Consider the following 27,157-nt stretch of genomic DNA (forward strand, 5'->3'; position numbering starts at 1 on the left):
CTGGAGTTTCTTCACATGGTGCCTTACTTGGGTCAGAGCCTGGCCTCCGTAAGCATTTGTGAGAGGAACAGAATGGAGTTTATCTTGCTGTGTAGGAAGAGATATTTTACTTCTATAAATGTGGTCCTGGAATTCCCATCAACTGCATTATCATATACCATGTTTTCTGGAGATTCAGCATACCTTTTCTTTAAGATTTTATTTGTTGGGGCACCTGGGTGGCTCAGTGGGTTAAGCCTCTGCCTTCAGCTCAGGTCATGATCTCAGGGTCCTGGGATCGAGTCCCACATCAGGCTCTCTCTCTGCTCAGCAGGGAACCTGCTTCCTCCTCTCTCTCTCTCTGCCTGCCTCTCTACCTGCTTGTGATCTCTGTCTGTCAAATAAATAAATAAAATCTTTTTAAAAAAAAAAAGATTTTATTTGTTTATTTATTTGAGAGAGAGAGAGCGCGCACAGGCATGCAAGTACAAGTGGGGTGGGGGGAGGGGCAGAGAGAGAGAGAGAGCGGGAGAGAGAAAACGTAAGCAGATTTCCTGCTGAGCACAGAGCCCAAGTCCGGGCTCACTCAGGGCTTGTCCCACAACACTGAGGTCATGACCTGAGCTGAAACCAAGAGATGGACACCAACTGTGCCACCCAGAAGTCCCACTGCAGACTTGGCACAATTTTAAAGAATTCTCCCATAAAAAATAACTTGGCATAGGGGTGCATGGGTGGCTCAGTGGGTTAAGGGTCTGCTTTCGGCTTAGGTCATGATCCCGGGGTCCTGGGAATTGAGCCCCGCATCGGGATCCTTGCTCAGCAGATAATATGCTTCTCCCTTTCTCTCTGCCTATCTCTCTGCCTGCTCCTGCCCTCTATCAAATAAGTAAAATCCTGAAATTTTTTTTCAAAAAATGACTTGTCAAAGCTCTAATTTTGGCATCTAACAATAAAAAGTTTGGCACCTACGTGAGATGCTGCAAAGAACTTTTCTACACAGAGTGCTAGAGATGCAAACGTCATTCCCCAAATCCCTTTAATCTTTATTTACCTGCAGGTAAAATACCTGTCAGCTCACATTTTACCTGTCAGGCTAACCAGGCAGTATTAGGACCATGAAAGCAGCAGCGCTCAGTTCAAATTCCATCTCACCTCTCAGGTTATGGGAACAGATCATTTACTCTGATCCCAGAAGAAGAGTTTCTTTTCAATTTTATTGTCCACCAAAGCTTAGGAACAAAGAAATCTAAAAATCTTTAAATAAATAAATAAATTAATTAAAGAACGGGGCACCTGGGTGGCTCAGTGGGTTAAACCTCTGCCTTCAGCTGAGGTCATGATCTCAGGGTCCTGGGATTGAGCCTCCTCAGCAGGGAGCCTGTCCCCCCCCCACCCCCCCGCCTGCCTCTCTGCCTACTTGTGATCTCTCTCTGTCAAATAAATAAATAAATCTTTAAAAAAGAAGAAGAAGAAAATGCTGCAATATTAAAATAAATATGTAATATTTATTTGCAAATATAAATGTTGCCATATATCAAATTGCTTAGCAATCCATGCAACCTCATCTGCCCAAATGTTGAAAGTGGAAGAAAACGCGGGAGAAAGTGGGCACAGCTAATAAATCATTCACAATCAGCCCGCAGTTTTGCTCTTGGGCTTTTATTTTCCTCCCTTCGTATTCTGGGAAGGAGGCCTTCTGGGACTCTGACTAAAATTTTATGAAGAAACGTTTGCCTTTTGCTCACACAGCCAGTGGACACCCCTACCTGGATGACAGATTATGTCTGAAAGTGTGAGGATGAGGTAAAAAAATGGTACCACCGGGTATCAATACTTAATTTTTATAGGGGCCTAAGAAACTTCTTGAGAATCTGATGAAAGGTCTGGATCCTCTCCCTGGAAAAATGTTCCTACAAATAAACCTACCATTTCTAGAGGAAAACAGACATGCCTTGCTCCTGGTCATTGTTTCCAAACTGCCGCATATGAAAATTCAAATGCTGTAATCCTATTCTTGAAAGAGCCTTTAGCCTTTCACCACCCCCACTAAACCTAGCTTTCAGCCTAGAGACTTCTAGTGCTGCTGCCCTGCCTCAGGCTGTCTCTGGCTGCCAGCCAGTACGGTGTCCCGTTTTGAACTAGGCTGGACAGCAGACAAAAATCAGCCCATTCTCACACTCCTACTCATGCCTCCTTCTCCGATTGCCATACAAACCTGCCGATTTCTGACTGCGGGGTCTCCTTTACCCCTAATCTGCTGCTGCTTTTTTTTTTTTTTTTTTTTTAAATCTGAGTAAATGGCAAAACTATTCTTGTCACTCTCACTCAAGCTGGAAACCAGGACATCTTCCTGGCTTTCTCTCTTCCTCACCTCCCACAGCCAGTCAAACACTGTTCCTTCCCTTCTTCCCCCAACATGTCTGCTCACATTCCTCCTTACTTGGATTAACTGGCCTCAGCCTGACCCCTCCAATCCTCCCATCTGTCCTCGGTGCTATTCTCTGGAACTGAAACTTAAAAGTCACTTCCTGCCTCAAATCCTCTGATGGCTTCTCATGGCTTTTGGATGAAACCTCAAAATCCTGAGCCTAAAATGCAAGGCTCTTATGATCTGGCCTCACTGGCTGTGTAGATAGGTCCTCTACAGGCCACTCCCATCCCTGGCTCTGCACCCTGTGCTATCTGGGCTGTGTGTTCTGGGCCTTTCCACAGGCCATGCCTGCTGCCTCAAATACCCCTACCCCCTCCCCTCTTCACCTCAAATGTACTTGTTCTCTAAAATATCCCGTAAGTCACTTTCTCCAAAAAGAACTTTCTCCTTTCTCGGTTGATTTTCAGGCCCTTCAGCCAAGCCCAGGCCTCCTCCTCCCACCCCCACAATGTGCTGCCGTGTGGCGCTACTCATCTGTCCCCCATGCCTGACTGGGAAGCTTCTCAGGGACAGGACACCAGTCTTAACTCTGCTTCCTATCAGCAGTGCTCAATCTCTGTGAAACGCACGAACAATTTCAGCCATTTGCCTCCTCTGCTGCCTCAGAGTATGAGGACTGAGTTAGACTTTTCAGGGCTGCTCAGAAGTCTTGCAATTTACCCGCAGCTGCCACAGAGGCCAAACCTTGACTATGCTCATTTCCACACGTCTCCTCTGAGCAGATGACTTCACTGCTCACTTCAGCAGAAGGAAAAACATAAAGAGAGCCACTCAGTGGGTCTGGAAATTTAAGAACCTCACAGATGCCCCTTCCTGACCAGAGCTGCAAGGCCAGCCCTGGGCTCTGGAGTCATCCCTTTCAGGTCTTTTTTCTGCCAAGTTATAATCCTTTTGCATCTTCACTCTTCCCCTATGTTCAAATTATCTAAAATCCACACCACCTTCCTCCAGTAAAAACAAAACACCAAACAACACAACAACCCCAAAAACTTAAAAAACAAAACAAACAAACAAAAAAACTTAGCTTTGCTTTCTCCTGAAATTATTATGCTCTTTTTCTCCCTTCACTGTCAAATCTCTTAAAAATACCAAATTCAGTTTTGGGTTTTTTTTTCCCCACTTCCCACTCACTCCTCAAACCATTATCATTGGGTTTCCGGCCCTATCTGAAACTGTTCTCCACAAACTCACTGCTGCTTTCCAAATATAAAGGACTGTAGGAGCTCTGTAACATCAGATTCTTGTTTCCCTTCTTGAGATCTTCCTCCTTTCTCCTGTGTATCTTCTTGACCCTCTGGCTGCTCCATCTCCAGCTCCTTTGCTGCCCTCTACCTCCCCAGGATTCCATTCTTAGTCCTCTCCGTTCCTACGGATTTCCCTTAGTGGAGTTCCACAGAGCTGTCCTGTCCAATTCCCCATCAACACCCTCTCCAGGCCTTTGGGGCAGACTGGCTGCTACTGTGCCAGGCCCACGTGAGCCACGTTAGTTTGCTATTGTTGCCATAAGAAATCACCACAAACTTAGTGGTTTAACACAAAACAAATGTATTATCTTACAGTTCTGGAGGACAGAAGTCCAAAAATGGGTCTCACTGGGCTAAAATCAAGGTGCTGGCAGGGTTGTTTTCTCTGGTGGCCCTAAGGAGGATCTGTTCTCTTGCCTTCTCCAGCTTCCAGAGGCCGCATGGGTTCCCTGGCACATGGTCCCTTCCTCCATCTTCAAATCTCTTTCTGAAGCTGTCTGACTTTCTTGCCTCCCAGTTTCACTTATAAGGGCCCTTGTGATTATATCAGCCCCGCCCAGACATCCAGAACAACCTCCCCTCTCAAGGTCAGCTGGACAGCAACCTTCATTCCATCTGCAACCTTAATTTCCCTTTGGCATGTAACATAACACATCCAACAAGTTGTGGGGATTAGGATGTGAATACATCTGGGAGTGGGGAAGAGGAGGAATTTTTCTACCCACCATCTCAGCTAGACTGGACAAGAAAGAAAAGGCAAGTATATAAATGATAGCAGGCCCTTCAATGAGGCGTCCAACTGGACTAACATAGAGCTGAGGTGAGAACATTGCGGAATGGCAAATAGTTGTGGGAAGAATTGAATGAGGGATACAAGGGACAAATGGCTATCTGTACACTCTAGGTTTCAAAAAGAAAATTAGGCTGTATTTTGTAAGACAGTTCATGTTTGTCCCTGACAAATCTCCCCATGCTAAAAAGACCATTTCTATTTCTGGAGCCTTCCAATATTAATCCCTTAACTCAGAATCCTTTGATGAGCCTGAGAATATTGTCCAACCTTCCCCAAATTTTCCAGGAACTTTAGAATTAGGAAACCTAACATACGATTTTTAAGAATCAAAAATGGCCCTAAACAAGTGAAAATATTTTGGAGCTCACTCACAACACATGAAATGCTACTCAAAACTACTGTGAGATACCATTTCTCACCTATCAGAAAAGACTTCAAAAGTCTGACAACACATTCAGTTGAGCAGGCCATGGAGAGATGGACATTTCCAGAGAATGCTAATGGGAATATAACCTTGTACACCTCTTGTGGAATTTGGCAATATCTAGCAAAAGTATACCTGCATTTACCTTTTGGCTCAGCAATCCTACCTCTAGAAATTCATCCTAAGGCTACACTTCCAATAATATGAAAACACAGATGCACAAGATAATTCATTATAGCACTGCTCGCAATGTTCCCAAGCTAGGTGTTCGTACATGGAAATTACAGCTTCTGTAGTGGAGTCCCACACACCTGTAAGGCAGGAAGACACAGAAGCTCTATGAAGTGATAGCATGTGATTTCAGGGCACTGTTGTTAAGTAAATAAGAGCTATGTTAGGTAAAACTATCTACGGTGTGGTCCCTTCTCCATAAAAAAGATGGGTAAATAAGAAAACACATTTGTACGTGTTTATTTTTGCAAAAAGAAACTTCAGAAGAATAAACGAGACCCTTGGTTATCTATAGTGGGTGTGTGGGAAAAGAGTAAAAATAAAGGGGAGAGAGAAGTGATACATTTTTAACTGTATTCTTTTAGCTGTTCTTTTAGTTTTGATTTTGGGAACCATGTTGATGTCTTACATAAAATACACAAAAGAGGGCGCCTGGGTGGCTCAGTGGGTTAAAGCCTCTGCCTTCAGCTCAGGTCATGATCTCAGGGTTCTGGGATCGAGTCCCACATCGGGCTCTCTGCTCAGCAGGGAGCCTGCTTCCTCCTCTCTATCTCTCTGTCGTCTGCCTCTCTGCCTACTTGTGATCTCTCTCTGTCAAATAAATAAATAAAAATCTTAAAAAAAAATAAAAAATAAAAATAAAAATAAAATACACAAAAGAATGTCTCATGTAAAATAAAATGAAAAATGAAGGGACCCTAAGATGGAAAAATTAAAAAAACATCTAATTGTAGGGGCACCTGGGTGGCTCAGTTGGTTAGGCGTCTGCCTTTGGCTCAGGTCATGATTCTGGAGTCTTGGGATCAAGACCCTTGTTGGGCTCCCTGCTTCTTCCACTGCCCCTTTCCCCACTCATACACTCTCTCTCACTCTATCAAATAAATAAAATCGTTAAAACACACACACACACACACACACACACACATCTAATTGTATTACAAACTGTATTCCTAACCATGTTGATACAGGAGGGGAAAAAAAATCACCCCAAGTAGCTTTTGTTCCAAGTAACTTTAAAAAAAAAAAAACTTTATTAACATAGAATTCACATATCATAAAATTTAGCTAAAGTATACAATTAAGTGGGTTTTGAAAAAAGATGTTTAAATCTATTTGAGAGAGAAAGAGCATGACCAGTGAAGGGCAGAGGGAGAGAATTCTTTTTTTTTTTTAAGTTTTTTTTTTAATTTATTCATTTGACAGAGATCACAAGTAGGCAGAGAGGCAGGCAGAGAGAGAGGAAGGGAAGCAGGCTCCCCATGGAGCAGAGAGCCCAACTCGGGGCTCAATCCCAGGACCCCGAGATCACAACCCGAGCCGAAGGCAGAGCCCTTAACCCACTGAGCCACCCAGTGCCCTGAGGGAGAGAATTCTTAAGTGGACTCCTGGCTGAGTGCAGAGCCCAATGCAGGACCTGATCCCAGGACCCCGAGATCAGACCTGAAGTGAAGGCAGATGCTTAACTGACTGAGCCCCCTGGGCACCCCTACTGGTTTTTATTATATTCAGAATTGTGCAACCATCATCACAATCTATTTATTTATTTATTTTTAAAGATTTTATTTATTTATTTGACAGAGAGCGAGAAAGCACAAGCCAGGGGAGTGGCAGGCAGAGGGAGAGGGAGAAACAGGCTCCCCAACAAGCAGGAAGCCCAGCGAGGGGCTAGTTTTCAGGACCCCAGGATCATGACCTGAGCCAAAGCAGATGCTTAACTGACTGAGCCACCCAGGTGCCCCCATCACCATTGATTTACAGTTTTTTTCATTAACCCCTGCAAAGACTCTGTAACCATGAGCAGTCCCTCCCTATTCTCCCCCCACTGTCTCAGAGCTCTAGGCAACCATTGATCTATTTTCTTTCTCTATAGATTTGCCTATTCTGGACATTTCCTATAAAGGGAATCACACATCATATGGTCTTTTGTGACAGACTTCTTTACTTAGCATGTTTCCAAGATTCATCTATTAGGTACACATAACAGTATTTCATTTCTTTTTATGCCCAAATAATATTCCATTGTATGGACATATCACATTTTATTTCTCCACCAAATGATGGATGTTTGGCTTGCTTCCATTTATGGGCTACTGAGAATAATGATGCTACGGATATCTGCACACAAGTTTTTGTGTAGAAATATGTTTTCATTCCAAGTGATTTTTGAAGACTGTATTTTGACTATTTTCCCTCTGACAAAAAAGAACTATAAAAATATTTAATAGGTTTGTTTTTCACAGAAGTATGGGTCAGAAATTCTGAATTTTTTGAAATGAATTTTTGTGTGCTCTAGAATTAAGCAAATAAGTAAATATCCTGAAGACAGGAGCCAGTTCTCTCAGAGAGAAAGGAATCACAAATATGAAAAGGGGAAGACTAGAATGAACCATGTGGCACTGGGTTGAACGTGGAGATGTTACTACTGCCTCACGATTTTAATATAGATACATAGGAATAGAAATAGAAAATCCTAATTCTGTCTGCTGACAGAATTCTGTCTGCTGACAGGGTATAGAAGTAATGACACTTCAGTAACAATGAATACCTCTAATGCCCAGAACTTGGTTTCTATATACCACTCTCCACTAAAATGAATCCGGGCTCCATAAAGAAATAGCTGATTTCAGGGCTGGGGCAGAAAAAGTACAAAGTTAGCCTGGAAATCTTGTTATGCCAGAATATTAAGAATAATATTTGAGGGGCGCCTGGGTGGCTCAGTGGGTTAAGCCGCTGCCTTCAGCTCAGGTCATGATCTCGGGGTCCTGGGATCGAGTCCCGCATCGGGCTCTCTGCTCTGCAGGGAGCCTGCTTCCTCCTCTCCCACTCTCTGCCTGCCTGTCTGCCTGCTTGTGATCTCTGTCTGTCAAATAAATAAATAAAATCTTTAAAAAAAAAAAAAAAAGAATAATATTTGAAGAATGATGGGGTCATGTCAATAGGACATAGAAGCCAGCTTAAAGGGGCTCCTACTAGCCAAATTTGGGGCAATGAGACCATCAAAATAAATAATGATAGTAATGGATTATAAGCCACTGAATGAAGTTGATAGTCATGAGTCCAAACTGATATAAATGAATAATTACATAGGAAAAGAGAAAAAAAATGCAGGGGTGGGAGCACCTGGGTGCTCAACTGTTAAGCACCCAATTTTTTTTTAAGATTTTTAAATTTATTTTACAGAGACACAGTGAAAGAGGGAACACAAGCAGGGGGAGTGTGAGAGGGAGAAGCAGGCTTCCTCCGAGCAGGTAGCCTGATGTCGGGCTCGATCCCAGGACTCTGGGATCATGATCCAAGCCAAAGGCAGCCGCTTAATGACTGAGCCAGGTGCCCCAAGCATCCAACTCTTGATTTCAGCTCAGATCATGGATTCAGGATTGTGGGATTGAGCCCTGCACCAGGCTCCGTGCTCAGTGGGAGTCTCCTTGGGATTCTCTCTCTCCCTCTGCTCCCCACCCCCTCAGAATGTTCACACGTGCATGCTCTTTCTAATAAATGAATCTTTTTTAAACATTTAAAAAAATAAAATAGGGAAGAAGGGAAAACAATTCCTTCTATTAGAATGCCAACTGAAAATTATAAAAAGAATGATGGATTTAGAAAATTACCATCTGGGAAACATAATCTTAATTGATTCGGGCAAGGATCAACAATGGGTGCTGAAATTAATGTGTATAAGTCTGATAAATAACAGTGTATTTTTATAATACTGAAGTATCTCCTCAAAAAATACTTATTTAGTATAAAGAGAAAAAAATGGTAACTTTACAGTAGAGAAACCGGCAGACAGCACATTTCCCACAGAAATTAGCAGTTGAATTGGTAGATTGAATAAAGATCACCCTCACCAACGCAGCTGAGCATCAACAAATCAACTGAGGGCATGAACGGAACAAAAAGGCAGAGGAAAGGTGAATTTGCTCCCTGCCTAAGCCAGGACATCCATCCTCTCCTGACCTCAGACATCAGTGCTCCTGGTTCTCAGGCCTTTGGACTTAGACAGGGACTTACACCATTGCCAGCTTGCAGATGGCAGATCATGAGACCTCTCAGCCCCCACAAACACGAGCCAATTCCTACAATAAATCTCATCTATAAGTATATATACATGAATATAGGCATATGTGTGTGTATGTATGCATATATATCTCCTATTGGTTCTGTTTCTCTAGAGAATCTTGACTAGTACAATGACTAAGGAAATGTTCCAAGTTAAGGAAAAGAGACTTGACAACCAAACACAGTATGTATTCCTGAATGAATCTTAGACTATGGGAAAAAAAAGTTGTCATTAAGGTCATCATTGGGACCTTAACTGGTGAAATATGAATAAAACTTCTTGCTTATAGTATTACAGCAACACTGATACTCTGATTTTGACCATGGTACTATGGCTACAGAAAAGAATGCCCCAAATGCCTACAGAAGTTTTTAGGGGGTAGGGTGAATCAGCAAGCGACTTGCTCTCACATGGTTCTCAGGAAGAAGGGGAGAAATTTTTCTTTGGAAAAATGATAAATCGAATGTGGCTCAGTGTTAACACAAGGGAACCTGGGTGTCGAACGTGAGGTTCTGTGTCGTATTCTGGGAGCTTCTCTGTAAATTTGAACTTACTTAAAGAATTAAAGTTATAAGGAAAAAACCATGAACGCTACCTGGTCCTCTGCGCTCATCTTTGCAGCTGCAGTCAGAAAGAGGCGGTGAACCAGGACTTCCCCGAGGCCTCAAACGCTGGAAGGTTCGGGGTACAGCAGACGCCAAAGCAGCGTCCACCACCAGCCCTTCCCAGGCTCGTGCTTCCGGCGCAGGCGCAGGCGCAGACGCAAGGCAGCAGCTCACTCAGCACCTTCCTGTGCCCGCCTACCTGCCCGGCCCTCAGATTGGCCAAGGGCGTAGTGACATCACATCCTTCACAGGTGGGCACTTGTGCAGCTTCGAGGCTCTCTAGCGGTCACAGATGTGAGGGCCTGGCCTCCAGGTGACCCCAGACAGGCCCGAGACCCACCCAGTGGGTGCCTCTCTTGCAAGTGCATATTCCTTAAAGACCAGACTCTTGGTCTCAGATGGCTAATAATGCCCACTGCCACCCAAGCCCAGTGTTGTAACATTGGGCCCACTTTGCTCTTGATTTGGGGTCCTGGAGTCAGGTAGTGAGACTCAGAGCCACAGAGGGAAGTTGGGAGCTCCCTGTGAAGGCAGAGTAAAAGGAAAAGAAGTTCTTCAAAGACTTACTGTTTCCTTAATTTGAAAATCTAGGGGCACCTGGGTGGCTCAGTGGGTTAAGCCGCTTCCTTCGCTCGGGTCATAATCTCAGGGTCCTGGGATCGAGCCCCACATCAGGCTCTCTGCTCAGCAGGGAGCCTGCTTCCTCCTCTCTCTCTGCCTGCCTCTCTGCCTGCTTGTGATCTCTCTCTGTCAAATAAATAAATAATAAAAATCTTAAAAAAAAAAAAAAATCTAGTGTTTGTGGTCCAGGTGCCGTCACTAGTGAGTTTCCAAGCAAGGGATGTGGAAACCTCGGCCAATACCAGCTGGCCACACCCCCCCTGGGGTTGGACAGCGTTGTTTCTGGGCTTTCCTATTGTCAATTAGTGGGAAACTGAACATATACGTGTCCTGGCCTTACAAAGCCTCTTCTGATCTACAGCTTCCTGTGAAGGAACACCAGGACACAGCAGGTGGTGTGGTTTCCCAAAGGTATGGTTCTTATGCCACTTACCAGGTTACAATTTCTGATGAAAGCTGATTCATAGGATGAAGTTACCGTATTTGAGTTTTTAGGTGAAAATGGTGGGTTGCACGGATAACGGACTGAGGTGCTTGCTAACCATGGTGATTGTGATTATAGTTGCTCTTGCAAGTTTCCCTCATTCCTGTGTAGACAAGGAAGATTATTTCCATTGTCTAGCATAGCATGTGGTAGGTGCTTGGTAAATATCTCAATGACTTTATAATGCTCTGCACATTCTGAAGAATTGCAGTGATCACTCTCCCATCATCTGTAAATTTGGAGGTAATTTGCCTATGTTGGCACTGCCATTGTTCTTTAAAATGGTATTTTGTAAAAGTATTCTCTTACTGTTTGTGGAAGAGGTCCCAATGATTGAGGTTCCCAATGATCTCAAATGCTGAGCAGTGAAAAGAGACTGAATAACCCATTTATGATCTGTCTTTATTCCATATTCATGGAATCTGATTATCATCACCTCTCATTACTTTTACCCCTTACCCCAAACAAAATGAAATGATTCCATAATGAAAAGGGTGAAGGAAACATGATGTTTATTTCAATTGAGCAGACAGGCATGGATCAAGCAAATTGAAGGCAGATGAACACATGATCAACAATATACTGGGAGAGGATAAATGGATTTTTAATGATTTTCAGCAACCATATTTATCCCCTCCTGTACTAGAGAGAAAAATGTCTGCAGATAACCAGTGGTCAGCAGATGAGGAAGAAGGCCAACTCTCCCGACTGATCAGGAAATCTAGGGACTCCCCTTTTGTCCCCGTAGGTAAGTACAAGCCTTGACTGGATACTAGAGAACTGTTTGTAATAACAATGCATTATCCAGTATCATTGAGGAATGAAATGTTTTCTATCACTTAAAGTTTTTCAGGTCATTTTATTTCTTTAACTCCCATTCATTAGAGGTCTATCTCAAATTACTAATTCCTAGCCACTCTAACTGGACCACACTGAATGAGCTTTAATACTTCTGTGATGACTCGAGATCATCAGCAGCATCAGCTTATTATATTGAAAGTCTTAGTGACCGAGATGTATAGGGGTCTTTGTCCTCTAACTCCAACCTTTAAGTTCTAATACCCAATTGTTTACAGATTTTTCTGTTTCTTCCATATAATATTAAGTACAATCAAAAACTTCTGCCTCTAGTATTCTGTGGCATCAGAAGCTAGATACACAAGTTTAAAAGAACTGTGAGTCAATTCAGAGTAAGGAGGCTCTGAATGAAAGCCTAGGCTACCTACCTGTCTGTACACTTGAGAGCATGAACTTTGTGATGTTCAAGTTCAACGGCCCTTTGTGCTGGTTTCCTGATGTGTTCCAGATGTTGAGGTTGATGGTTAAGTAAACTCTAGATTAAAGAAGTGTTATTATAATTAGACCTGGTCTTAGCTTCTTTATCCTTCCCCAACACAGACTTAGTATGTTTACATTTAGAATAATACTGTATGTATCCAGACTTAAAAAAAAAATTCTAAGCACCAATATTACGTTTTCAAACCTAAGCTTTCTGTTTCTTCTTTTGGATGCTTAAGCTAATCTAAGCATTATTATATTCTGCAGCCTTGACTCTTTCCTGGTGTTCATTTGGTCTGGAAACTATTAAAATAATTTATTTAAATAAGACTTACATTATGTAAGTTACACTGACGTAAGTGATTAATTCCTTAAAACCTTCCCAATAGGTATGTTGTTAGGTTTTCCTTGTCACTGCAAATCTAGCAACTTCATGTCATTATTTGCATATCAAAAAGAATCAAAATTTTACTTTATTATAATGTTGTTTAGAATTTAATTTGATTAAAACTTGATAATAGCATCCATAAAAAATGGAAGCAAATAATATTAGAGTGATTAACTCATCTTTCTAGCATTTTTAACTAGAAAAACAATTCATAGAACTAGGTGCCACTTGAACAGATCACTATCATGAAGAGACATTAATCACTGTGCCTATCATAAATTAAATTATTTTTCCAGAGACATTTAGGGTGATTAAAGTAGAAAGATAAAAGTGTTTCCAGCTAAATTCAATTATATACAAACTACAGAGACACTATATGGAAAACAGTAAATGTTCTGACTTTCATCTCCGAAGGAAACAAAACCAATTTAACTAAGAACAGAGCCTTGATTTGATAAGGGAAGAGAATCAAGTTTTTGCTAGATAAATAAATGATAAAATTTGAATATATATTGATGATTAGTTTAGCTATGGTTATTTTAATAATATCTACTATGTATTTCTTGCTACAGGATAGTGTCCTGCGCAGAGAATTTACAAAACATTTTTATTTATTAAACAACTTCCATCATTACAATCTATTTGTACTGTTTAAAACTGTCTTATGATCACTGTTAAGGTCTGTGCATACATTACATATATACTGAAGCTCTGTGTTGATCATTTGTTTTTGCTCCTTTCACTTAACATATTCGTGTGTACATTTCTGTGTATTAGCACTGCCTATACTTAAAATTTTTTTCATAGCTATGGCAGTCGTCCCTTTGTTTGGGTCATTTCAGTTTGCTGTTATTCAGTTTTGCTGTTGTCCAGTTTTTCCTCATACATAGTGTAGCTTTGTGTCAACTTCTTGATGTTTCTCTTGCTTATTTCCCTGGAATATGAATTTCCAGAGCAGGAAGCACGTTCAGTTTTGTTTTTTTTTTTTAATTGTTCATTATTTATTCTACTCTCTTGATTTTTTTTCCAATTTATTTATTTTCAGAAAAACAGTATTCATTATTTTTTCAACACACCCAGTGCTCCATGCAAGCTGTGCCCTCTATAATACCCACCACCTGGTACCCCAACCTCCCACCCCCCCACACGTTCAGTTTAATACCACTTATTATATATTGTCAGCGCTCTTAAGATGGGGCTAAACTTACAGAGCTTTCAGCATGGTACCTGTTTGTCAATGTATCTATTCCTGTATTTTGCTGTTTTTGTTTGTCATTTTAATTTTTATTTCATTTGCAAATCAGCCTATAAAATATACATGTAAATGCAATTATTCTCTTACTTCCATCTATTAAATGGATTCTGAAAGAATATATCCTCACCCACCCGTAGAGACACACGTGTGCCAACACAACTAATCAAAACTTGCTATCCTACATAAATACCAATTGCATGCTATATATTAACAACAAACATATGGAAACTGAAATAAAAACATTACACTATTCATAATCACTCCAAAGAAAATGAAAATGAAATCACTCCAAAGCTTAGATACATGCTTAACAAAACATGTACATAATCTGCATGCTGAAAATTACAAAATGTTAATGAAAAAAATCAGAAAGGATCTAAATAAATGTGAAGACTACATGCAGTATTGTGTCCATGGATTGCAAGACTAAATATATAGTAAAGAAGAATATAAATACAAAGAATGTGTGTCAGTTCTCCCCAAACTGACCTACAGGTTTTGTGTAATACCTATCAAAATCCCAGCAAGGTTTCTTGTAGGTAAGACAAGCTTACTCTAAAATTTATATGTGGGGGCGCCTGGGTGACTCAGTGGGTTGAGCCTCTGCCTTCGGCTCAGGTCATGATCCCGGGGTCCAGGGATTGAGCCCCACATTGGGCTCTCTGCTCCACGGGGAGCCTGCTTCTCCCCCTCCCTCTGCCTGTCTCTCTGCCTACTTGTGGTCTCTCCCTGTTAAATAAACGAATAAAATATTTTTAAAAAATTTTAAAAATAAAATTTATATGTGAAGGCAGAAGTCCTAGAATGGCTAAAACAATGTTAAAAAAATTTTTTTAAAGGATAACATGGGTGAAATCACTGTACCTGATATTGAGGCGTACTAGATAGCTACCTAATCAAGACAGGGTGGTGTTGCTGGAGGGATAAATACACAGATCAACATGATAGAAGAGGGAACCCAAAAAATAGACCCATACTTTTATTATGCAAAGTCTTCTCTAGTCCTCTGTCAAAATATGGCATTTTGTCCTCCCCATTTTCTCTAAAGTCTACTTTACCTTCTTTCAGATGTTATAAATATGCTATTCTGTTTTCCTCTAGTTTTTATTGATATTTTTGTTTTGTTTTTTTACATTCAATTCTAACTCATGCAGAATTTCTTTGTAGGATCTGCTGTGAGATACACATTCAAATCAGTTCTCCATACTAAAAAAATTGTACCAATAGTATTTATTAAATAACTATTCCCTTACTGGTTATTTGGTTATTTTGATTTGTCATGAATTAAGTTCTCACCGTGTTTTAAATCTCCTTCTGGAATCTTTCCTATTCAGTTGATCAGTTTTCTGTCTTAGAGTCAATTATATAGGATCTTGGTTGTCACAGCAGTATCCTCACCCTGTGATATTTGCAGGGAATACGGAAATACTTGTGTGCTTCTGGAGTTTTCTAGAGTCACAGATCTTTCTGCAGCTACATACTTCTTATGCAAATATTCATACCTTTCATCTCATTAAAATTTAAGTATCTCATTTTACAGAAGATCAAAATTGTTACCACTAGATTTCCTCCTTATTTGATAAGGAGCAGAGAGGAGTAAAGCCAAACATTCGAAAGACATGCATGCTGGGAGTTTTGGTTGGTTTGCTCACTGGCTCAGTGACTTGTCCCAAATAAAAGCCATGCACAACAGGAAATTATGCCTCAGGAACATTAGAAATTACTACACTACAGGATTCAGGTTTTTCTGGGAAGAGTCAAAACTGAAAATATTGAATCCATTAGTGTTAAGGGTCTATTTTTTTATCCAGCATCGTTCCTCTTATGTATCCTTTGGTATCTGGCCTGCTTATCTTCCAAGTACCGACCCTTTAGACACTCTTCTATTCAGCTCTCTAAATCTTGAGGATTCTAGCCTACTATTCACATAACCTCATTTTTTTAATTTACAGGAATAGCAGGCTTTATGACTGTGGTGTCCTATGGTCTTTACAAGTTAAAGTACAGAAAAGATCAGAAAATGTCCATTCATCTTATTCACATGAGAGTTGCTGCCCAAGGATTTGTTGTAGGAGCTGTGACTCTAGGTAACCTGCTTAATTTCTGTCTTATATTCAGCTGTCTTTGAGAATATTTTAATTTATTTTAGAAAATGAATGTTGGGTCAAGGTGATATAATGGAGGAAGAAGGGTAAGAAAGACAGTGAACCTCACTTGAAGTTGATTCCCCATAAGAGGCTTTAGTCTCTTGGTATTTTAAGCACTGAAAGAAAAAAAAACAGTAGACAGAAGGTATAAACTTCCAGTTATAAAACAGGTAAGTCCTGGGAAACCCAAGTGGCTCAATCTGTTGAGCGTCCTGACTCTTGATTTCGACTCAGGTCAAGATCTCAGGGTCATGGGATCAAGCCCCTCATTGGGCTCCAGCCCCACACTGGGCTCCTCACTCAGTGGGGTGTCTGCTTGTCGCTTACCCCCTCCCTGCCCTTGAATATGCTCTCTCTCTCAAATAAATAAATAAAATCCTTTAAAAAATAAAAAAATAGGGGTGCCTGGTTGGTGGCTCAGTCAGTTAAGTGTCTGCCTTTGGCTCAGGTCATAATCTCAGGATCCTGGAATCGAGCCCTGCATGGGACTCCCTGCTCAGCGGGAGCCTGCTTCTCCCTCTCCCCTTGCTCTTTCCCTCTACTCCATCCCCCCCATTTGTTCTCCTTCTCTTTCACTCCCAAATAAATAAAACCTTTTTAAAAAATAAGAAATAAATAAAAATAAAAAATAACGTATGTGGGAATGTAACATACAGCATGGTGACTATAGTTAATAATACCGTTTGGTATATCTGAAAGTTGCTAAGAGAGTAGATCTTTGAAGTTCTCATCACAAGAAAACAATTCTGTAACTATGCATGGTTACAGATGGTTAATCGACTTGCTATGGTGATCACTACATTATATGCAAATAATGAATCATTGTTGTACACCTGCAACTAATATAAGGTAGGACAATTATACCTAAAAAATTTTTAAAAGGTAGGGAGCTTAATTTTAAAAAGGTAGAGAACCAGATTATGGGTTCTGTTATCTTGTATAGTGAAAGGAGCAGTGAATAGTTTATACCCTAGGTAACCCAACTAAAGCAGTGGTTCTAGACTCCAGCCTTTATCACTCACCTAAGTCATAGTTCCCAGGCTACATGAACAGCAGGTATAATTATTAATTTAGTTTAACTGGGAAGAATACATTTTTAGAGCCCACAAGCCTCAACATCTGTTCTCTTTTTATTCCCAGTCTGAGCAATGGGTAAACCTTTTTAAATTAGTCTATAAATTAAGCAATACTAAACACAGTCGCATCCAAAGAACGGGTGTAAAATTATCTGGTTAATTCCAGTTACATCAATGGCTAAACCAGATAGTTCTCTCAAGAAGTCCACTTTGGGACCTAAATTATCTAACTTTCTTTTCATTTACATTAACGAGAATAAGCCACCATGTTCCTAGTTCTCCTTCATGCTGTGCAGAGTAGAGTCAGTCTAAGAATGGGTCTAGGATTATGGAATGATGGGTGTGGGGCTTTGCATGTAGGGGGTTACATGGTTACATCTTATTACCATGAGCTGTGATATGCAGGTGTTGAACAAAATACGAGAAACTTCACTACAGAATTATAGTGCTCATTTTCATCATTTAGCTATTAGCAAATAGCTACTGAGCACTTGCTATGTGCAAGGCCCTGTACCAGTCTAGAGATACAAAAATAAGACTCAGTCCCCACTCTCAGAGTGGTCAGGCTCCTTACGGAGAATGACCAAGAACAGAAGATAGCGGTATAAAATCATGGATATCATGACAGATAGCACAGGTTGCTCTGGAAGCATAAGACAGAGGGGAGCCTTGAACTAGTGTGGAGAGTTCCGTGGAGGCGTCTTTCAGGATGTAAACTATAGGAGCCAAGCACATGGAGGAATTAGGTAGGCAGAGAGGAGACCAGGATTTGAGACAGAGGTCAAAACAAAGGCACAGGAGCATGGCACCTTACTAGGACTGGACGTAGCTTGGTGTGGTAAGTGAGTCAGTCAGGGTTTGAGGAGAGAAGCAGAGCTACCAGTTGTAATATAGAAGGAGACATTTATTATAGGCATTTGGCATTACGTGATTGTGAGGCTCTTGCATATGTATCAGCAGCTGGGGCCCAAAGTGGGCAGGGCAAGCACACAGAATGATAAAGAAGATGTAAAGTGAGAGAAGCAAAAAAATCTAGAACTTGCAAGGATGAGCTGGGAACACACATGATGAACTGTTTGGAACCCTTGTGGATTTCTCACCATCTCTAAGCCTCTAAATTCGATGACGGCAGTGACAGAGGACAAGATGATGCCCTTCATCTGGGAGCTACTAAACAGGGACCTGGCCAAGGAGTCAGAAAAGGTGAAGGAGGAAATTCAGCAGAAGCCACAGTAGCTGTACTCCCTAGTTGTTGCCCCATGCCAACGAAGGGGACCAGAAGATAACCAAAGATATGCTGCAACAGTGCCTTCCGAGCATAAAATGTATTTGGCTGTTGCTTCACTTCTGCCTTCTAAATCGTATGCAAAATGTCCCTTCTGCAGTAACTCACAGAATAAAAAGAAATGAAATCTGGAAAATGTAGTTACAGTTTAGCTAAGCTGACACAATACAAATTCACCCTTGTCTACCTCTTGTCAACCTGGCATCCATATACACCTCTTTTAATACACTTAACTTTGAAATAAAGACAGTGGCAAAATCAACCATTCAATGTATAACCAAAACATGCTAATTCTCTCCCAAAAGGGGACACAAAATCCCTTTCTCCATCTTTGAGTGGTGTGGATTTGTCTTTGAGCAGAGTCCCATTTCCCTTTGAGATCCTAAAGCTAAATCCTGAAATATAAGGATAATTGTCATTAGCACTTTTTCCATTAGGTGGTAGATAAATGGAAGTGGCAAATAAAAAAATCGTTAATGTATACACAAATGTATTCAAATCAAAATAAGGAAGAAATATTCATAGCTGTCAGACTTTGTTTCTATAACTGGTCGGATGGTCATGCCTGGTGTTATAAACATGTTCTAGCCATTTTATACTCCCTTTGCCTTCAGTAAGCACCTTGGCTATTCAAGGTTATTTGACAAGGTTATGGTGACCCATACCTTCATTCCTAAGTGAAGGCCATTAGCCATCCTGCTAATATTGGGTATTGCTTTCCATTGTCTTTAATCACGGGACATGGGAGTACTAAAAAACGCCCCAGAAGAAATGCATTCCAGACACACACCTCCTTATCCTATTTGTATTCTGTAGCAGTAACCTAATTTCCCCTTGATAGATCAGATCCATGTAATGGACTAGCATGATATCCTGTGGAATGGAGGGATGGTCAAGGTCCCTGCAGACTAGATTATGGCATAGGCTGGAGACTTCAGGCAGTCTTGAGACAGAATAGTGAAAGTATACTCTTGGCCCAACTGAGTGAATGCACACTGCTTCTGATAGTTACTAAAAGGTATACAGGAAAAAAACAACCAGATTACTAGCTGAAAACCAAATAGTAAATATGTTTGTACCAATACACTCTAGCAGAACGGCAGCTGCAGTCAGAGTGATCAAGTTTATAGAAATCCATTATCTTTGTCCAAGATCCACCTGTCTTCTGGCAAAAGAGGCATACTGAATGCCTGTGTGGTAGGAATCACCACTCTAGGATCTTTAAAGTCCTTCATGATGGTGCTAATCTCTATAATCCATCTAGGAATGCAGTTTTGCTTTGGTTTACGATGGAATGCAGTTTTGCTTTGGTTTACTCTGTTGGTAGGTAGAGGCAAGTAGAATGGCTTATGGTTGGCTTTCCCGACCGTAACAGCTTTTACACCACAGGTCAGGGAACCGATGTGAGGATTCTGACATTTGCTGGATTTGTCCATTCCAATTACACACTCCAGAATTGGGGAAATAATTCAGGGTCCCACCAGGTCAACTGACCACCTGACCTCCAGAAACCTCTAGCTTGGCTGGTAGAGCACCCTAATTCTCAAAGCATCAGTATCAATTCAAAGCCAATACTTAATAATCTCCCACAAATGTGATTATTTGCCCTTCCTCGTGCACAGACACCTTGGTGAACGGTCATGGATCCCTTTAGGAAAGGCTAAATGGAGTATTTACAGTATTTATATTTTTGGCTGTAGGGATGCCTGGGTGGCTCAGTTGGCTGGACAACTGCCTTCGGTTCAGGTCATGACCCTGGATTCCTGGGATCGAGTCCCGCATCGGGGTCCCAGCTCCATGGGGAGTCTGCTTCTCTCTCTGACCTTCTCCTCGCTCATGCTCTCTCTCACTGTCTCTCTCTCAAATAAATAAATAAAATTTTTTTTAAAAAAGATTTTATATTTTTGGCTGTATAACAGGGTCTTTTCTTAAGGAGATCTGACCTCTCCTTTATTCAAGGGACTCTGGGTCCATAAAGTGATTCAGTCTGAGAATTGGTCGGGGGCCATGGCTGTCTACAATGATTATTTAAGTGAGACTTCTACTCACCAAACTTGGAGATTTTCTGTGTATGCACTGCCCACCACTCTTATGTCTAGGGATACCATAATCAGTTAGCCAATGCCAAAGAGCTTTGTGGCCTAGACTATGCTTATTACCGTTTCGTCTTTGCTGCCCATTATAGTACATCATGCTCTGCTTGTCTCTGTCGGTTAAATGATGCCACGTGACCCTGCCACTCAGGATCCCATCATCTCCACTGAATTCAGGGAGCCTAGCAATTCCCACTGTCATTTCTGGCTTACAGAAGACAGTCACCACAGAACTCTCCAAGGATGACAGAGACTCCCTTCACAAGTGTATTTCGCATAGCCTTGGTGAAGGAAATAGATATATTTAGGGGGTGAGGGAGGAGAAGTCCACTTTAACATTCCAATCTCCCTAAGCCTTTGGATACCTTCCTTAATGGTGGAGTTTCTTAATCTCAGCACTACTGACATTTTGACTGAATATTCTTTGTTGTGGGGGGCTATCTTGTGCATTACAGGATGTTTAGCAGCATCCCCAGCAACTATCAGGCAAACAGCATGCACCAACCTCGAATGTGACAACCCAAAATGCCTACAGACATTGCCAAATTTCCCTGGGGAACAAAACTGCCCCCTTAAGGAAGAATGACTGCCAATGCAGAATCCCTGCTGTACCCTGGAGGTAAACCAAGAAAGCTCTGCATTTCAACTTCATTTAGTGGAGATTAACTTTCAGTCCAAGTTTTAGTCATTCACAGGAAGGAGTGCAAAGGAGTCTCAGTCAGATACAGGGGTTCAAGGACCCTATTTCACAGAAACCTGCCCATAGGTCCCATCCTAATTTTCAATTTTCCTATTTATCCTAATTATCCTATTTTTTTTTTTTAGATTTTATTTATTTATTTGACAGAGAGAGATCACAAGCAGGCAGAGAGTCAGGCAGAGAGAGAGAAGCAGGCTCCCTGCTGAGCAAAGAGCCCGACGCGGAGCTTGATCCCAGGACTGAGATCATGACCCGAGCCGAAGGCAGCGGCTTAATCCACTGAGCCACCCAGGCACCCCATATCCTAATTATCCTATTAATTGAATTAATTATCCTATCCTATTAATTGAAAATTATCCTAATTTTCAATTTTCCTAATCCTACTCTTCCCAAAGCAATGCCCTAACTTTGACATAAGAGATTCTGTGAGGTTGGGAATTTTATTATTGTTATGATTAGTCACCAACAGGATTAGTTCCTGTGTATGTTTTTCAAAAATATCAACCTCATTGCTACAGGAGCTTAGTTTCTTTCTGGAAAGTCATAAGGCTTTCAGGTCCCTCAAAGCACCTGGATTAAGGAATTGAAAGCCCTGAGTCCCTCATTTTGTGTTCCCAAGTTCTCCAGCACACTTAGAAGAAACCAGCCTAATTATTATTATTTTTTTAAAGATTTTTTATTTATTTATTTGACAGAGAGATCACAGTAGGCAGAGAGGCAGGCAGAGAGAGGGGAAGGGAAGCAGGCCCCCTGCTGAGCAGAGAGCCCGATGCGGGACTCGATCCCAGGACCCTGAGATCATGACCCAAGCCGAAGGCAGCGGCTTAACCCACTGAGCCACCCAGGCGCCCGCCTAATTATTTTTCTTATCTCCACTAAATGTTCTCATATAGTAAATACCTGATCACCCAAAGCCCGTTTTCTATAGATACCTGATTAAGGTTTTCTATAGGTGACAATCTAAAAAGATGTTTTACTATTGCGTGCCTTAGACTGCTAGCATCCTCTTTACTCCTGGAAAAAAAAAAAGGCCATTAATATCTTTAAATCTAAATCAGATCACAGAACCAATTCCAGATGACCCAGAACCAATTCCAGATGACCCAGAACCAATTCAGAGAACCTACCCTCATGGCTATGCTCCTCTGGAAGCTTCTGTACCAAAATCTGTACCAGTCAGGATCAGAGAAGCAAAACTACCAGTAGTGATATATAAAAAGGGATTTTTTAATAGAAATATGACCCTAACCATTTTTTTAAAAGATTTTATTTATTTGACAGAGATCACAAGTAGGCAGAGAGGCAGGCAGGAGAAAGCAGGCTCCCTGCTGAGCAGAGAGCCCGATGCGGGGCTCAATCCCCGGGACCGCGACATCATGACCTGAGCCGAAGGGGGAGGCTTAATGCACTGAGCCACCCAGGCGCCCCGACCCTAACCAATTTTGAGAGCTGATTAAACAGTCCATATTGGACTAGTGCTTATGTTCCTAAGGCTGGGGCCTAAAGTTAACAAGGCAGCAGTTGGGAAGGAAAAATTAACTGCGATCTTCAAGGAAGAGCTGGAACCCACAAAGAGAAACTTGGGTCAGTCTCTTACTGACTCCAGCTTTGATCATGGTGTGACCTGTAGGAGAAGCTGGACCCTCAATCATGGAGTTCATCCACTGGCCTAGGAGTGGAAGAAGCTAAGAGGAGGAGATCCAGAAGTTGCTGGAGGATCTGTGGGTCTGACTGTTGTCCAACAATGTCAAGGTGAGCCAGCAGGTGAACAGCAACAGGCACAAGATGTAGCAGCACCTGGCTCCCTGCACCAAGCCTTCCAAGTGTAAGAAGAACACAGCAGCTGCAGCTTCGGCTTTTCCCTTCAAACTTCAAGCAAAATGTCTCTTACGAGCCAAGCTAACCCAGAAATATGCAGGGACAGAAATTCTGTCCCTGCAAAAAAGCGATTACAGCCCAGCAAAACTGATAGAAAACAAATCCCTGATCAATGTCTACAAGCTGAGGCATTAACTAGAGGACACAAGTCAGTGGAAGTTTTAAACAGGGGAGTATAGTAGTCAGGATAGCAGCTGAGAAAGACGCCTGCCCAAACGCAGGCAATGTGAAACCGTTTGAACAGAGGGTCACCCTAAGAAAAGACAGAACAGTGGTTATTTATGGAAAGGAGGAGGTATGGTCAGAGAGGGAAAGCTGGGGAGCTCCCAGGATGCTTCCCATATTCTATTTCTTGAACTGAAATTCCAGGTAATTGCCTCTGCAACTGTCTGTTAATCGGGTCATTTAGATTGTGTCTACCATTTTCCATGCGTATTCTATTTCACTATGAGGAAAAGGAAAATGATTACAGAGGATTTGTAAAGCAGGGGTGAGAACAAAGGCAGAGAAGAAGTCAATTAGATGACGAACTAGGTCTGAACTAAAGCAGGAATAGTAAAAATGGAGAGGAGGTGGATTCTAGAAACATTCAGGACTCAGCAACTAAGTGATTGGGAGAAGGAAGGAAGGAGGAAGGAAGAAAGGAAGGAGGAAGTCAAGGATGATTCCCAGGCTTCTGGTTTGGGCAGCCAGATAAAGGTGTGCCTTCACTAGTATAAAGAATGAAGAAGAACAGGTTTGGTGGGAGGATAAGTGCATATTGGACAAAACAGTAATTGCTAATATTAATGAGTGTTTATGCTGTGCAACCATTCTGCTTTCTATATCACTATCTCAATATTTTTTTGTAGGTAAACTTCATTAAGCTTTTATTTTCGTTCCAGTATAGTTAACACGCAGTGTTGTTAGGTGTATACCACAGGGATTTAATCTTAATAAGCAACTCCTTCACACCACCGGGTGCACCCTAGCACGCTCCTGTACCGCTGCCAACTGCCCACAGAACGCCTTAGCTTCCCAGAGACTGCTGTTACTGCAGAGACCAGCCTCTAGGGAGTGCCCAGGCCATCTGCAACTTCTAACTAACTGGCTGTGAATTCAGGGGTTCCCAAAACTCCCTCAGGTTTGATATTTCACTAAAACAACCTAAGAACTCAGGAAAGCTCTATACTGACTAAAGTTTTATTATGAAGTATCTAAATCAAGACCAGGCAAATTGAGACGTGTAGAGTAAGGTCTGGGAGGGTCCCAGACTCAAAGCTTTCTACCCTTTCCCTATGGAATCAGGGCATGTCAACCTTCCAGCACATCCATGTGTCCACCACCGGAGAAACTCTACTGAGCTTCAGCATCCAGAGTTTTTATTGTGGCTTCAGTATGTAGGCATGATTGACTGAATCACTGGCTCCATGACAGAACTCAATCTCTAGCCCTACTCCCCTCCCTGGAGGGCTAAGAACCCTCTAATCCTATGGTTGGTCTTCTGGCATGACTAGCCACATCCTGAAGTAGGATCCTGAGAGGCCACCGTGGGTCATCCCATTAACATAAATTCAGATATAATCCAAGGGGCCCATGAGTAACAAAGATACTCCTCTATCTGAAAAAAATTTTTTAAAGATTTTATTTATTTGACAGAAAGAGAGAGTGAGAGAAAGAGAGAGCGTGCACACACAAGCAGGGGAATTAGCAGGCAGAGGGAGAGGGAGAAGCAGGCTTCCCGCTGAGCAGGGAGCCCGATGCAGGGCTTGATCCCAGCACTCTGGGATCATGACCTGAGCCAAATGCAGATGCTCAGCCAACTGAGCCACCCCGGCACCCCTCTCTATCTGTGAACTTCCAAGCATTTTAGAAACTCTATTGCAGGAACTCCGAACAAAGACCAAAGTCTTTATTTACTAATAATCCCCTTTCCAGATAAGGAAATGGAGAGAAAAAAATTCTGCCTTAGAGAGAAAAAAATTCTTGCTAACAATCGCCTGGCTTATTGACTCTGGGGCCTGAACTCTTAATTTTATATTATACTGACTGAGATGCCTATGGCAGATGTCTCCAAATTAGAGTACTCTTACTTTAGGAAATGTATAAGGAGATCCATGGGTATGCGGAAAGAAAAAAAATTTTTTTTTTAAGATTTTATTTATTTGACAGACAGAGATCACAAGTAGGCAGAAGGCAGGCAGAGAGAGGAGGAAGCAGGCTCCCTGCTGAGCAGAGAGCCTTATGCGGGGCCGAAGGCGGAGGCTTTAAATTGCTGAGCCACCCAGGCGCCCCGGAAGAAAATATTTTTATCTTTTTTTTTTTAAAGAATTTATTTATTTATTTGACAGAGAGAGATCACAAGTAGGCAGAGAGGCAGGCAGAGAGAGAGAGAGGAGGAAGCAGGCTCCCTGCTGAGCAGAGAGCCCAATGCGGGACTCGATCCCAGGACCCTGGGATCATGACCTGAGCTGAAGACAGTGGCTTAACCCACTGAGCCACCCAGGCGCCCCGAAAATATTTTTATCTTAAAAACAAAAAAGCTTTACTCATATATAGACTAGCCATAGTACATTTATATTGTTTATAAAGAAATGAACACTTTGAGGGGCATGCTCAACTTATTTATGTATAATTTAAAAGTGTGGCAGCCACCTACCTATGTATGTGGAAATTTGACATATGGTGTAATGAATATATGGGTCTCACATTAAAAAGAGAGTTCTAACTTGCTTACCAGTGACACATTCACAGGTGTGAATGAGGTGAGAAAAGAGTTGAGATCAGAACTCCAGGAAATACCAACATTTAAGAGGCAGGCAAGAGGTAAGCCTTACCTGTGTCTAATAAGCACAGGGAAATTAGTTCTGCAGTTCCCTCTGCATCTGAGAATGTCTCCATAGATACCACAGTGCATCCAGTAAACATGTTTTTGCCTTGGATTTTATACATCTGTGATGGTTCTACTACTATTGCGTTAGGAAACTGTGCAGACAGCTGCCTCAGCCAGCTACAGGGTGCCCCGAGAACAACCTCACCCATCTGTTTTTCTCTGTGCGCTCCCTGAAGACACAAACAGACAGAGTCAGGGAAAAAAAAAAGGCAGAAGGAAAGGAAGTAAAGGATTTAGGTTAGACAATGTACTAGATAGCTGGTGTCTTGATAACTGATGTGGATGGAGAAGGAGGTGAGCAGACTCCTTAACTTGCTGTGGATACAAACACTTGCTGACATTCCTGCAACACAATGAAACAAGTCTACCCCTCAGGCTATTTCCCTTGACTACTTACCCTTCTGGAAGACCTCTGTCTGGAAGACCTCTCAGCCTAAACTTCTGGGAGACCTTTGTCTGGAAGACCTCTCAGCCTAAACTCCTACCTAATTCACCCACTAGACTGCCAACCTCTAAAAGCAAGGATTCTGTCCCTTTACCTTCTTTTCCCTCAAGACACTAAACACAAGGAGGCCCTGAAGAGAGGTGTGCTAGGTTGAGATGTCTATTATTTCTATGTTATTATCTAGCCAAATCTCCCCACTCTCCTTACTTTTGCACCAATATTTTAAAATTCAAATTCTAGGGTGGCATAGTGACATATTATAAATTTGGATTGAGATTTATATGGATTTCAAAGGGGTCTAACTTTTTGGGATTGGCTGGTTTGTCTGGAGCCATTTATATGATCCAAGCCAAAAGTTAATAAGATGGAAGGCATTTGTTTGTTTCTAAGTTGAGGGACAGTTTTGGAAAAATACAAGTGGAAGAAATTCAGCCTTCATTTTCCACAGATACTGTATTGATATATATTTTTTTGTTTCTAGGTGTTCTCTATTCTATGTATAAAGATTACATCAGACCTCGGTTCTTCAGTGTGTCCAAAAAATGAAGCTACATCTAAGATAAGAAGGCTTCTGAAAACTATTCATTATGAAGAATTCTCAATATGTAGCAAATTATACTGCAGAAGAATGAGACAGGATTCTCATACCCTTGTATAGTAAGTCTCAATTGTTTACGAAGTTGATTTCCAAATCAAAAATCACAGTCAACTCAAAAAATCCTTGTTGTCTTTCAGAACCTAGGAGAGGATTTTCTGACTTATAGAATTTTTACTTTCTAGTTAGTGGCAGAAAATAATCTATACTGTGCCAAACCAATATGAAAATTAGGATTTATAATAGTGGCTACAGAAAAATTATCTATGT

General features: G+C 41.6%; 1 protein-coding gene across 1 annotated transcript; it reads left to right on the forward strand.

Moving 5' to 3' along the window:
• Positions 1–11,391: 11,391 nt before the first annotated feature.
• On the forward strand, positions 11,392–26,838 carry HIGD1C (HIG1 hypoxia inducible domain family member 1C). The gene is made up of 3 exons (XM_044227151.1): positions 11,392–11,623; positions 15,749–15,883; positions 26,774–26,838. The coding sequence occupies exons 1-3, from the start codon at positions 11,443–11,445 to the stop codon at positions 26,836–26,838; spliced, it is 381 nt and encodes a 126-aa protein (XP_044083086.1). The 5' UTR covers positions 11,392–11,442.
• The last annotated feature ends 319 nt before the right edge of the window (positions 26,839–27,157 follow it).

This window comes from Neovison vison, chromosome 12 (assembly GCF_020171115.1).
Source record: "Neovison vison isolate M4711 chromosome 12, ASM_NN_V1, whole genome shotgun sequence".
Classification (NCBI taxonomy): domain Eukaryota; kingdom Metazoa; phylum Chordata; class Mammalia; order Carnivora; family Mustelidae; genus Neogale; species Neogale vison.